We start from the raw sequence: 14,479 nt of genomic DNA on the forward strand, positions 1-14,479 counted from the left end.
TTTTTATGTTTATTTTAGTGCTACATACACTAGCCCCATCATTTCCTCCCAAAGTTTGTGCATCAGATTTTGCTGAAGAGGCCGCTTCACTCTTCAAATGGAAATCCAATTTTGCAAACAAGGATAGTTCCCTCTTCATTTCGTGGAATGTACCGCCAACCAAAGCCAAGAATTCTTCCAGCCCCTGCACTTGGGCTGGTGTTTCATGCAATGTTGATGGAAGTGTCAACAGATTGAACCTCACAAATTCCAGTGTCAACTCTACACTCTATGACTTCCCATTTTCATCCTTGCCAAATCTTGAATATGTTGATCTGTCGATGAATGAGCTTTTTGGCAGCATACCAGCCCAGATTGGCAATCTCTCCAAGCTCATTTATCTCGATTTCTCGTTCAATCAGCTGTCACGAGAAATCCCACCCGAAATTGGGTTGTTACGAAATCTTCAAGTCCTCCATCTGAGACAAAATCACTTGTCTGGTCCAATTCCTGAGGAATTAAGCCATTTAGTCTATCTTACTGAGGTTGATTTGAATACCAATAATATCAATGGCACAATTCCATCTTCCTTGGCAAATTTGGTTAACTTGACATACTTGTCTTTGTATGGAAACCTATTATCTGGTTCCATTCCTCCAGAAATAGGAAACTTATCCAATCTTGTCACTGCTTTTTTGAGCTCTAACCTTCTAACAGGTTCAATTCCACCTGATCTAGGTAACCTCAATAAGTTGGAGACCTTGTTCCTTTTCCAAAACAATCTGTCCGGTTCCATTCCAGTTGAGTTAGGGCAGTTGAAACCACTTCAAATTTTGAGCTTGTTCGGAAATAATCTCATTGGCACAATTCCAACATCACTGGGTAATCTGACAAATTTGACTGTCCTCCATCTCTATGATAACCAACTCTCAGGCTCAATTCCTGAAGAGTTGGGCAACCTAGAGCTACTTACAGATTTGGAACTAGACAGGAATGAACTGAGGGGTTCTATTCCTAAATCATTTGGTGATCTGAGCAACCTGGAATCTCTGTTTCTGCGTGAAAACCAACTTTCTGGTTCCATTCCAGAGGAGCTTGGGAAGTTGGCAAAGTTGGCTGTGATGGAAATGGATACAAATCAATTCTCTGGTCATCTGCCGGAACATCTTTGCCAAAATGGAACACTTCAAAACTTCACGGTAAGCAACAACAGGCTGACCGGTCCAATCCCTATAAGCTTGAAAAATTGCTCGAGTTTATTTAGAGCTCGATTTCAGGGAAACCAGCTGACTGGGAACCTGTCAGAGATGTTTGGTATCTACCCCAACTTGAATTTCATGGATCTTAGCAACAATGAATTCTATGGCGGAATTTCTGGCAACTGGGGTAGATGCCCAAACTTGGCAGCACTTTTTCTCGCCGACAATCACATCACAGGTTGGATCCCTTCAGAGCTGGGAAATGCATCTCAACTTCATGTACTTGATTTGTCTTCCAATGACTTTACTGGGGAAATTCCAAAGCAAGTTATGATGCTGGCTTCTATGCTCAAACTAAATCTACAAAATAACCAACTTTTTGGCAATATACCTGAAGAAGTAGGTCAGCTCAAAAATCTGCTTTATCTTGACCTGTCAGGAAATTTCTTGCATGGATCTATCCCAGAAAATTTTGGAGATTTCCAGCAATTGTTTTACCTGAATTTGAGCAACAACAACTTGAGTCAACAGATTCCACCTCAGATGGGTGAGTTAACTCGACTTTCTATCTTGGATCTGAGTCATAATTACATCACAGGAGAAATACCATCTGAGTTCGGAAGTTTACAGAGTCTAGAGATATTGGATCTTTCCCATAATTACCTCTCGGGTTTCCTTCCAAAGGCTTTGGCAGAGCTGCCTGGTTCTTTGCATATTAACATATCTTTCAATAACTTTGAGGGTCCAATTCCTTACGGCAAAGCCTTTAAAAATATCACCATAGAAGAACTGAGGGGAAACAAAGGTTTGTGTGGCAATATTACTGGTTTACAAGTATGTGAAAGTCCTCGATTGAGTAGAAAGCATGTAAAGGGTAAGGGGTTCAAACTTGTTCTTGTAATTGTGCTCCCTCTTCTAGGATCACTCTTACTTCTTTGTGCATTCTTTGGAGCTCTTAAAGTTTGTCGACAAAGAAAAAGAAAGACCACAGAGAATGTCGAGGATGCTGATTTGTTTTCCATAACCACCTATGATGGCAAAGCAATGTACCGAGAAATTATAAAAGCAACAGAAGAGTTTAGCGAAATATTCTGCATAGGGGAGGGAGGTTTTGGAAGTGTGTACAAATCAATTCTTCCGCCTTCTAACTTAGTAGCTGTAAAGAGACTTCATCTGTTGCCCGAGAAGGTGTACTTCAACAGTTTCTTGAACGAGATAAGAGCCTTGACAAACATCAAGCATAGAAACATTGTGAAACTCTATGGTTTCTGCTCAACTTCCAAACACTCCTTTTTGGTCTCCGAGTACCTTGAGCGAGGTAGCTTGGCCAAAATTTTTAGCGCGGATGAAGAAGCCAAGGAACTAGACTGGGAAAAGAGGGTGAACATCATCAAAGGCGTGGCTCATGCCCTATCTTACATGCATCATGATTGCACGCCTTCAATAGTTCATCGAGACATATCAAGTAACAATGTTTTGCTTGATTCAGAATATGAGGCTCGTCTTTCAGACTTCGGCACTGCTAAATTTCTCAGGAAGGACTCATCCAATTGGACTACTCTTGCTGGCACACTTGGATATGTTGCACCAGGTAATTCGTAGTGTTATAATTTCTCTCTGTTTTCAGGTATTCAAGTGATAACATGATTTTCCTTGCAGAGCTTGCCTATACAATGAGAGTCACTGAAAAATGTGATGTCTATAGCTTTGGAATCTTGACATTGGAAACAATCAAAGGGACGCACCCTGGTGACATAGTTGCCAATCTAATGTCTTCAACACCTGGAAACATAGAACTCAAGGACTTGTTGGATCAGAGACTTCCGCATCCCACGGAAGAAACTGAAAAGATTCTGATACCCACCATCAAACTAGCAAAGGCGTGTTTACATGTGAATCCAGAATCTAGGCCTACTATGCATATGATTTCTAGTTTGTTATCTGTTGGTGCACCATGTCGCCAACAAGCAGGTAAGTATTAGGTAACAAATAGCCCCAGTAAGGATTTTCTTTTTTTTTTTGGTAACAAATAAATTAAGGTGTAATTTCATTGTGCCTTAAATCTTGCCTCCCTTTCACTCAATATCTCATGTTTATTACTTTGTCGGTGATGGGACGGTGAGCAAAGCAGATGAGCACTTTAATTGCTAGCCCAGATGGGTGCTATTCAAGTATTTTTCCTAGCAGTATAAGACGTCACGTTTACCATTGAAAAATCAAGTCTCTATAATATACGTTTTACATATGCACTTTTTTCCCTAATCACTTCAATTCATCACATGAATTGCCAAACATAAAAGATATTCAACATCTGAGAGCCAAAATGTGCCCAAGTAAAAATTACCTAAGCCAAGATTCAGAACATGTTATTGCAATATTATTCTAGTCAAACAATTATTCTTTGTCTATTACTCTTGTTCTTTTTGTAATTTAATCCAAGGCACTATTGTTAATTAAATAAAACAAATCGGCCCAGTGAGTTAAACTAAATCATGATCAACCCGGAATCAGTGCTTCATAGATTTATCCCAGATAGACTCGGCAATCGGCACAGAAAAGCCCAAATTCTAACATCATTGTATAAGTCGTCTTTAGATTTAGACCCAAACAAGCATAGATGAACCCAAAAGAATTCGGACCACTTCTCAATTTGTGCGTGTGATCCTTGCACAAGGGCCATGCTTCAGAACATTTTTTTGCAACAGTATTTGAGATAAACAATTATTCTTTTGTCTATTATTCTTTTTCTTTTTGGGGAATTTATCTAAAATAGTATTGTCAATCAAATTAAAAAAAAAAAAAAAATCACCCCATGAGTTAAACAAGGCATCAGATGCATGCATATTTAGCCCAAATAGAAATGGACCCTAATCAACAAAAAAAAATAAAAATAAAAAAATGCGCAAAATGAGTTTGTGAACTATCTACCGGCCATGTTTATATGTAGAGGAAATAGATTTAGACCCAAATCAGTATAGAAAAGCCCAAAACAATTTGAACAACTTTTCGATTTGTGAGGTCATTCTTGCACTGGGCCTTGCTAATCTTCTCTGTATAGTGCCAATTTCATTGGGTGTCACTAAAGCCTGTAGGCCGATCCATTTTGGTGTTCGCAACTGATGCGGTAACTGAGCAGCAATTGGAAGGACTTTAGGCGTCATTATTGTCATCAAACCTGGCCCAAAACATTTAACATTGAGCTGTTGATACATATGCTTTTTGCCAATTTTCCATCCACAAAAGTAGAACTCAACTTCATCCGAATTTAATCATCAGATCTAGTCTACTATTAAGCTAAAATACGAGAAGAATTGATCTCAAGAGAACAATATTGACTGGCTAAATAAAAGTCCCTATTTTTTTTTTAATGATTTTACTACTAGGAAAGGGATAGAATTTAAGAAGTAGGAAGAAAGAAAGGGGATTTCAAGTCATGATCTCTATCGTATATGTATATGTATATGTCATGTTTGTAACTATAATGAAAAAAATTCTGTATTTTGTAAATTTCAAGAAATACTCATGCTTTTTAACTATAATGATAAAGTTTGTGTATATGTCATGTTATAAATCTAACGTATAAAGTCCAAAAGAGGATGAAACGTAAAAAATACTTTTATGTCTCATACACAAGGATAATAGTTAAAATTGACATTAAAGAAGCATACTTTTTCAAATTCATACTAAATTGGTGTCGAATAAACGCATACATTTAAAAAATTTTATGATAAACGCATGTAGAATAACTAATATTATGATGGTTCTGTATTTTACTAACTTTGTCTCTCACAAACAAACACAAATGTACAAACATATAGATAAATTCAAAATACAAGGAACGCCAAGTAGAACAGAAAGTATTGCTGCCAGTATGTAAATCAGATTGCAAAATACCACATTATACTTTCTGTACCTTGTTCATTTTAAACACTTTCCCGTGTATCTGTTCTATGAAAAGGTCAGTTCGCCTAAAACAAGAAAAGGCACATAAATTTCAGGTGGCTGGGACAGTGATTAGCTAGGCATATGCCTTACTTGTCTATAGGTTGAATATGGATTTGCAGAAAGTAGATTCATCACGAAGCCAGTGAGAAGATTGAGAGGAGAAGATTGAGAGGAGAAGAAGGAGCTCATTGGGACTCAGAAACTTTAATTGATGATAGTATCAAGTTCCTAAGGAAACTGTTGGAGGACTTCTGGTGAATTAGAAACAGTACAAGACACGTACTAATAGCTTAGCTAGATTCTCATCAAATAGTTGTAGGGACTGATGAGTGAATGGATTCGTAGCCTCGAATGATTTAATTGATTAAAGACCACATATTTGGCAAACAAATTTTACCATCAAAATCTATAGGGACAAAAATATGATTCCTTTTTAATGTAAAGTAGTAATAATAGTAAGCATGACTAATCATCAAGCAAAATGTAATTTACCCCTTGCAGATGGTCAGGTCAATTGCTACTTTTGTATCTTTCAGACGACCCGCTGAGTGGAAGACTCAGAAGTCTATTCTTGTCTGGTTTCTCTGTAACTTCTTCATTGGAAATTACGGTAGCTCAAATTGACTGAATTCTTGTATTGTCAAATCCATACAACTTAGAGACAAAGGCGAAGAAGGCTTTTAATTTCTAGCCATAGACGTACAGATTATTTAAAACAAGCTCTTCTAACTTCTAAGCCATCTTGAGGGTAAAAAAATCATGAGTTCTTTGGCAGTTGAAAAGAATATTTTCAGTTTCATTTTGGTCCTACTTTTGTACTTGTTATTTTCTCTTCTTCAAGAAAATGGTGGTGCTTGTGCTTCAGCTGATGAAGCTGCTGCACTTTTCAATTGGAAAACCAGCTTTCAAACCCAAAACACCTCCCTGCTAACTTCATGGAATCTTCGGCCGATGAATCACAAGAATGCTTCGGGGCTTCCACAGCAATGCACTTGGTTTGGCATTACATGCATAAATGGAAGTACCAACAGATTGAACCTCACAAATGCAAGTGTTAAGGGTACACTCTACAACTTCCCATTCTCATCCCTCCCAAATCTTGAATATCTTGATCTAAGCTGCAATGAACTTTTTGGAACCATGCCCCCTCAGATAGGTAACCTTTCCAAGCTTATTTATCTGAATTTGTCAGCTAATCAATTTTCACAAGAAATTCCACCTGAAATAGGCTATTTAACCAATCTTCTGGTCCTCCACTTAAGGGAAAATCAGTTAAATGGCTCAATTCCTGCTTCTTTGGGAAATTTGAAAAATCTGAGTTATTTGTCTCTCTATAACAATTCACTTTCAGGTGTCATTCCTCCTGAAATAGGAAATATATCTAAGCTACTTTATTTAAGAATGAGCATCAATAATTTATCAGGTCCCATTCCCCCAGAGATAGGGAAGTTGGCATCCCTTCAGAGTTTGGGTTTGTCCAAAACTAACCTTACAGGTTCAATCCCAAAAGAGTTAGGTAATTTGACTAACTTGACTATTCTTTATCTCTTTGGGAATAAACTTTCTGGTTCAATTCCTAGGGAATTGGGGAATTTGAAGTCTATTATGACCATGGAATTGCAGAAAAATCAACTTACTGGTTCAATTCCCACTTCTTTTGGGAATTTGAGTAAATTGAAAACTCTGTTTCTGAACCACAATCGACTTACTGGTTCCATCCCACAAGAACTTGGGAAATTGACAAAGTTGGTTGTCATGGCAATGGACCATAATCAGTTCTCTGGTCATTTGCCACAAAATCTCTGCCCAAATGGAACACTTACGTACTTCGCTGTACACAACAACTTGCTTACCGGTCAGATCCCAAGAAACTTGAAAAACTGCTCAAGTTTAGTCAGGGCTCGTTTCAGTGGGAACCAGCTCACAGGAAACTTATCAGAAATGTTCGGCATATATCCACACTTGCACTTCATGGATCTTAGTAACAACAGTTTCTATGGTGAACTTGCTAGCAGCTGGGGAAGGTGTACAAACCTGACTACTCTATTGATTGCCAAGAACAAAATTACAGGTTCCATACCACCAGAATTTGGAAATTTGACTCTGCTGCATGTACTTGATCTTTCATCAAATAACTTATCTGGTGAGATTCCAATCGAGTTGGGAAATTTAATTTTTATGCTAAAGCTCGATTTACATGAAAACCTGTTTCATGGTGGTGTGCCCCAAGTATTAGGATTGCTGACAAAACTGCTTTACCTTGACCTGTCTATTAACTCCTTGAATGGTCCCTTACCAGGAAATTTGGGATATTTTCAGGAATTGTATCTATTGAATTTCAGTTACAACAATTTAAGCCAAAAGATTCCTATCCAGATAGGTAGGTTAACTCAGGTTTGTTTGTTGGATCTGAGTCATAATTCCTTCAGAGGAGAAATACCGTCTGAATTTGGAAATTTGCAGAATCTAGAAGCTTTGAATCTCTCCCATAATAGCCTCTCAGGTTTGATTCCCAAGAACATTGCCCAACTGCCTGGCCTATTGAAAATTGATGTATCTTTCAACAACCTCGAGGGGCCTGTTCCATATGGGAAAGCTTTTCAAAATGTCACCATACAACAGTTGCAGGGGAACAGAGATTTGTGTGGCAATATTACAGGGTTGCAACCTTGTGGAAGCTTGTCTGAAAAACCTGTCAGGAAAAAAGGCCATAAACTAATTCTCCTAATTGTGCTTCCTGTTTTGGGAGCAGTGCTGCTTAGTTATGTAGTCGCAGGAGTTATCATCTCATCCGCACGTAGAAAAAGATGCAGAAGAGCTAAAGACGGAAATGTGAAAGATGATGATCTGTTTTCCAGATGCATTTTTGATGGCAAGGCAATGTACAGAGAAATTTTAGAAGCCACGGAAGCCTTCAATTCATTTTTTTGCATTGGGGAAGGAGGTTATGGACGTGTATACAGGGCAGAACTTGAGTCCAAAAAGATAGTAGCTGTAAAGAGACTTCATCACTTGTCTGAGACAGCAGACCGTAAAGCTTTCTTGAATGAAGTAAATGCTTTGACAGAAATCAAGCATCGAAATATTGTGAAACTTCATGGTTTCTGCTCAACTGCTCAACACTCCATTTTGGTTTATGACTACCTTGAAAGAGGAAGCTTGGCCAAAGTATTTCACATCGATGAAGAAGCTAAGAAACTGGATTGGAAAAAGAGGGTGAATATCATCAAAGGCGTAGCTCATGCGCTGTCTTACATGCATCACGATTGTTCACCACCAGTAGTTCATCGCGACATCACAAGCAACAATATTTTGCTTGATTGTGACTATGAGGCTCATGTTTCAGATTTTGGCACTGCTAAGCTTCTCAAAAAAGACTCAGCGAATTGGAGTGCTCTTGCAGGCACATATGGATATGTTGCACCAGGTAAACAAGGTTTAATTCCTCCGCGTTTTTGGTATTACTTCGAGTAACTAAAACCGTCATCACAGGCCATCATAAATTGATATTCCTTGCAGAGTTTGCCTACACAATGAAAGTAACTGAAAAGTGTGATGTATATAGCTTCGGAGTCCTGATCATGGAAGTGTTTAAAGGGAAACACCCTCGTGATTTAATCCCTCGTCTACAGTCTTCAGCACCTGGAGATATAGAGCTGGAAGACTTGTTGGACCAAAGACTTCAGTATCCTGCTCAAAAGATTCTAGAGATTCTGATGCCCATCATCAGAATTGCTAGGTCATGTTTACATGTTGATCCACAATCCAGACCAACTATGCACTTCATTTCCAGATCGTTATCAGTTGCTACACCATTTCCAGGTGATCTTGGTAAATAAACAAGGCCATTGAATTAAATAATTGACAATTTATAGAATTTGGTCGATGCTCTTTTCTTTTGGTTTTTATATATCTTCCCTTCCTTCGAACTCACAATCAAATACTTCTTCTTTCTGCATTAGACAAGTAAGCAGTACCTGCAAGAGATTGAGATGATGAACAATGCAGAAGATTTGTAAGGCCTGGTAACATATGATCACATGCATTTCCCATGAAATTCAGCATACGTTTTTCAGTCAGTTTGGAGGCATTTTTTTTATCCTCCCTCCATGATCAGTACTTTACAATTGTAAGACAGAAATTGAGAATGTTTTGAGTCATTATGGGGAGGTATTAAGCATTTTGCTACAGTGATGCGCGTGTACGAGTATCAATCAAAGGGTGTAGTCCGCTAAAGATTTCTGCAAGTTCAAAGGTCACATAATTTGTATATTATGTTTTAGAAAAGATTCGTATCGAATCAGTGGTTGTACATATGATTTTGTTGTTAATGTCTACTTGCATTGTCGAGTTCATATCCATCGCAGTAACAGGCAAATGCAATACCTGCTCCAATAAAGAATTACTAGCAATTATATAAGGCTTATTAAACTAGTGCAGTATTTTTAAATAATTTGGTTTCGGAGACATGAAATAGTTGGCCCTCATGAAGGTTTGCCAATTATTCTTAGTGGACCTAACCATTCCGATCATCTCCTATTCTTTTTTTTTTTTTCAATTCCAATATATTTCTTTCATTTTATGGCTAAAACTTTCTAGTTTTAATTGCAAAGCCAAATGTAGTTATATTCCATAAAAGAATACAGCTCTCAAGGGAGGGCTCTTAGAATTCTCCTATTATTAGATTAACGGTTCGAATCTCGAGTTTGACAGTTGAAAGTGGGAAGAGCTATGGATGAAAGGGTGGAAGGTAAAGAAAAAAAAAGAATAAAGCTCTTAGCGAATTGGGAAAAGAAATTTAGAATATTCAAATTATTTGACACTCTTCACGAGGCATTCTAATGGTACGTCTTTCTTTATCCTTGTTCACATATCAATGTCCCATATAAATTATTTACAAGATTGGAAAAGTACCCAATTGCACAATGTGGTTCCTATTAGTAGAATTGGGAACTTTCGTAGATATTGATACCCCTCAAATATAAGAAACTCCATGGAAGAACATTGACAAATAAAGCATCCAAAACCTCAATTGAGTAAATATATCATCAACATTATAATCTTATAATAAAAAAATGTAATCAGCTAAAGATAAGATATGTGTATACACGAGTTTCAATAGTTTTAATGATGTTGATGTGTTAGTTAAACATTGTAGAAATCTTATAAGGACAATTGAATTAGCTAAGTTATTAGCCTAAAAAAATTCAATTATCTAGCTAGGTTAACTCACCAAGATGCCAGATTCTTTCCACCAATTATTACATAGTATGAACTTAAGACAGGGATGGAAAGTGAAGCCATGGTAACATATAGTAATATTACAGGACACATTCATTTTAAATTTGTCAATACTGCTTTGATTCTTGAGACTTGCTGCTCTAATTGCTCTGGCATGAAAATTCTTCAATTCAAGACACCAAAATAGGAGATTCTCACTCTTAATCCTCTAAAGCAAAGAGAAAAACAGTTTAAAAATGAAAGGCTACAAACGAGAATAAATGACCATAAATGATTAGTACTATAAAGGACATAAAATAATATTTTTATACTCTTGATTGGTTGAAGATCCACAATAAAATAATTTCTAGTTAGAGTGTTGAGATAGCATATAATTAGTACTATAAAGAAACAAAATCAAAATAGTAATATTTTTATACTCTTGATCGGTTGAAACTGCAAAATAAAATAAAGTCTAGTTACAGTGTTGAGATAACATATTGGGTACTGCTTTGACCTTAAAAACGTGGCACCTACCGCTGCTCCTCTTACTCCTGAAGGGCTGGCCTTTTCCGGGGAAGAACTTTCCCCTAAAGGCAATAATCCCCCAAAGAAGTATGTCTTGATGGATGGTAATGGCATCAATTTTTCCACTCTCCCATACCTGGAAGTTCCAACCAGTGACATCGGTCTTCTTGGTTCCTCCTCTTCTTTATTTCTAGTTGAAGAGGAATTCAAGAAACTCCGGTCTGCTCTTAGTTCATTTGGCTACATTCAGGTTTAATCCAATTTTCATTTCGGTCATTTTCTTTCTTTTAATTCGAGTATGCATTGAATCTTGCAGGTTGTCACTAAATCAAGACGTTCTCGACATTGTTTGCAAGAAAATGACAATTTAACTGCCGCTTGCCTAGATTTCACTTGCAATTTTTGTTTAGCACCATCATAGGAATATAGCAACTCGGCTAATGGATAAAATTCCTTTAATTATGGATACAAAAGTAGATGTCACTTCCCATGCACGTCCACCATGTCATAGGTTTTTTTTTCTTTCGCAAAACTAAAAGTTTTGCAAGCATCCAATAAAAAAAAAAATTCTCAGAACTAATATAATAGAACGTTTGTAATTTTGCTATCATCAAATATCTCTACAAGAAGTATAAATTGTTTAAAGTAAAGCTTGAGGACACGTGCAACATCACAAGGGCCTAAGCGGTATTAATCCTTTACAAATTTTTTTTTCTGGATTTTACTTGCTTTGTTTTGAATAAAATACAACGCAATGATTTCTTTAGATTTTGGTGTTAAATCCATATTAAGGATTTTTGAAATATGATTTTTGGTGTTTCAGGCAGTTAATCATGGAATGAGTATATCATTCCTTGATGTCGAAAAAAAAAAAAAGAAGTCCTTGATGTCACAAGAAAATTCTTCAAGCTTCCATTGGACGAGAAAAAGAAATATTCCAGAGAAGAAAACGAGATTGATGGTTATGGAAATAATATAATCTACACAGAGAATCAAACCCTTGATTGGAATGACCGGCTTTTATCTTCATTTGCTCCCTGGGAGCATGAGGAAGCTCGAAAAATGGCCTCAAACTCCCAGTAATTTTAGGTAAATATGCAATATCTTTTGCAGCATTAAAATTTATAAACCTTAAGGATCCCTTGAATCTTGATAGTTCACATGAATGTCCACGTTTCGACAAACAATTTTACGAGGGTTCACATGCAGCCACATAATTAATATTTTGTGTGATATGCAAATATTTGTATCACTATTTGTTTAATATCTGAGGGTGGGGGAATTCGAATCCTATATCTATGCTATCCAGAAAAATAAATATCCTCACTAATGCAATTGAGATGGCTCCATAATCCATATACAATGGCATCATAAACAAAATTTGATATGGGTCACTTAGTAAAGAAAAGGGTATATTACTGGTAAACTCCTATGGTTTCATCTATTATCACATAATCACTCTGACGTTTTAAAATATCCACTTCAACACTATAGTTCCATGTTAACTATAAATTTAATGAAAAATAATCTTTGTGACGTCATTAGTTGAAATACTAGTAGTGCTCTTATTAAATGCTAAATGAACATCAACTTAGTCACCTATACAAAATCATAGGAGGGATATCTGGATAATACAAAAACCAAAATGGGGTAAAGTGAGAATTTATACAAACTATAAGGGGGCTCAGTGGATATCATAATTTCATCACGTGCACTTTAAGAGCGCTTGCAGTCTAATCGCTATAATTGATTTTACATTTCATCCATTTTTCGCTTTACATAAAATCACAAGAGAATTATGTAACTATTTTGAAATTTAAGGGGAGTCATTTGACATTATACAAAACTATAGAGCATTATATGTAATTTAATCTAAGTAAAAAGAATATGATTCGTAATGAAACGCAATTTGGTTGGTAAGACATTGTACCTCATAGGTGATGGATTTAAGTCATTAATACAATAGATGGGGAGCTGATCCTCAATTAAAAAAATAAAAAGATAAAAAGAATATGACAAGGTTCTTATCACGAAAAAGGGGAAAAAGGGAATATGATAAGATTGAAAAGAAAGATTGGTATATAGAATAAAACCCGTAAATGAAATTTTTCATTATAAGATGTATAGTCTCCCCTTGATTTGCAGGGAAACCTTCCTCGAATTTACATCGAAACTACAGCTTATGAATGAAATTATTGTTAAAGCCATGGCAAAGTCACTGAAATTGGAGAAGCATAGCTTTCTTGATCAATTTGGAAAGAACCCAATTTCTCTTACGAGGTTAAAGTTTTGTCCTCCTTGTCCGTGGCTTGACTGTGTTCTTGCGGCAAAGCCACATGGAGATGCATCAGGAACCACTTATCTCTTGCAAGACAAAGAAGTGGAAGGCCTTCAAGTCCCGAAAGATGATCAGTGGTATCGAGTTCCACTTACTCCGGATGCCATTGTCTTCAATTGTGGTGATCAACTTGAGGTAATTAAAAATTCTGAGATAACTATTTAGTTTACCAATTCTAAACGAATGAAAAGATATGAATTAAGACTAGATAATTACCAATTTTCTGGTCACCTAATCATTTGGGCCATGTATCAATATGGTCTTTCAAGAAAGTTTTTATTTTTAATTTTTTTTCTCTTTTGAATTACTTTAGTTCCTTCCTCGAGCATAATTTGGTGCCTCAAGTTTTTCAAAACCACCAATTGCTGAACCATTTTGTTGAATTAATTAAGTTGAGAATGCTTCACAAATCTTGTAATCAATTTGGTGGCCGGATTCTTCTCAAAGTGCCTTCAGTTGGTAGAAATTAATTCACGTGCTGCTATAACAAATCGGTTTTGCTGGAAAGATGAGGAACCATAACAATGCACCTTCAGCTCAACAAGATCTACAATGGCAGTAATATTGAACTGTGTCTGTACGAACAACTCAAAGTAGAACCATTCTTGTGTTCATGATTTCTCTCCAATATGTATATATATCATTCTTAACTTTTAGTTGGGTTTTTTTGTCTGACACATGCAGATAATGACAAATGGGATATTCAAGAGCCCAATACATAGAGTAGTAACAAACAAGGAAAAGGAGAGGACTGTGGCTTTGTTCTTTTCTCCTGAGCTTACAATTAAATTTGAATCTGAATTTGAATTTCAAATTTTACATATATATCATAGATCCAATTATGAAAATATATATTATCAATATATATAAGATTTAATTCAAAATTTTCGCCGCTTCATGTCGACGAAATATGCAGCAGTATCGAATGATGCTGGAATTAAAATTCCCACGTCTACTAATTCCAGAAAACTTAATTCCTCTTAATCCACACATGAGCCAAATGGGAAGTATTACATAATTATTGATACTTTGTCAAATGAGTGCAAACTTCTATGGTTGTGAAATTACTTTACTCCCTGCTTAATTACATGTCAACTCAACATCAACCAGCCAGTAATTGTGTCCTTCATTATTGAGACACAGTGATAACCCTGCGATCGGAAAAGATCATAACAGATCCTTTTCACTAATGCATCAAAATCCATGAGAACTGATCCATGCAAATTAACATACATGAGAGATCTGCATTAGAAACAATACTTTTTTTCTT

The 14,479-nt window shown here is 36.4% G+C and overlaps 3 protein-coding genes and 1 non-coding gene across 5 annotated transcripts; 3 read left to right on the forward strand and 1 right to left on the reverse strand.

The window, feature by feature from the left end:
* Positions 1-3,333, forward strand: LOC113735284 (uncharacterized). Its single transcript, XM_027262308.2, has 2 exons — positions 1-2,769; positions 2,838-3,333. The coding sequence occupies exons 1-2, from the start codon at positions 6-8 to the stop codon at positions 3,158-3,160; spliced, it is 3,087 nt and encodes a 1,028-aa protein (XP_027118109.2). The 5' UTR covers positions 1-5; the 3' UTR covers positions 3,161-3,333.
* An 833-nt stretch (positions 3,334-4,166) lies between these two features.
* LOC113736122 (U6 spliceosomal RNA) lies at positions 4,167-4,272 on the reverse strand. Its single transcript, XR_003459614.1, has one exon. It is a non-coding gene; the product is annotated as a U6 spliceosomal RNA (small nuclear RNA).
* A 1,582-nt stretch (positions 4,273-5,854) lies between these two features.
* Positions 5,855-9,478, forward strand: LOC113735272 (uncharacterized). 2 transcript variants are annotated; one of them, XM_027262295.2, is made up of 3 exons: positions 5,855-8,550; positions 8,643-8,954; positions 9,086-9,478. In XM_027262295.2, exons 1-3 carry the CDS (start codon positions 5,883-5,885, stop codon positions 9,091-9,093), a joined length of 2,988 nt encoding a protein of 995 aa, XP_027118096.2. In that variant the 5' UTR covers positions 5,855-5,882; the 3' UTR covers positions 9,094-9,478. The 2 variants fall into 2 exon arrangements, with proteins under 2 accessions (XP_027118096.2, XP_027118097.2); XM_027262296.2 differs by having other exon boundaries at positions 8,643-8,945.
* A 1,490-nt stretch (positions 9,479-10,968) lies between these two features.
* LOC113735523 (protein SRG1-like) lies at positions 10,969-14,079 on the forward strand. Its single transcript, XM_027262523.1, has 5 exons — positions 10,969-11,121; positions 11,188-11,218; positions 11,752-11,950; positions 13,017-13,344; positions 13,894-14,079. Exons 1-5 carry the CDS (start codon positions 10,969-10,971, stop codon positions 14,077-14,079), a joined length of 897 nt encoding a protein of 298 aa, XP_027118324.1.
* Positions 14,080-14,479: the final 400 nt, after the last annotated feature.

Source organism: Coffea arabica, chromosome 3c (genome assembly GCF_036785885.1).
Source record: "Coffea arabica cultivar ET-39 chromosome 3c, Coffea Arabica ET-39 HiFi, whole genome shotgun sequence".
Lineage (NCBI taxonomy): Eukaryota > Viridiplantae > Streptophyta > Magnoliopsida > Gentianales > Rubiaceae > Coffea > Coffea arabica.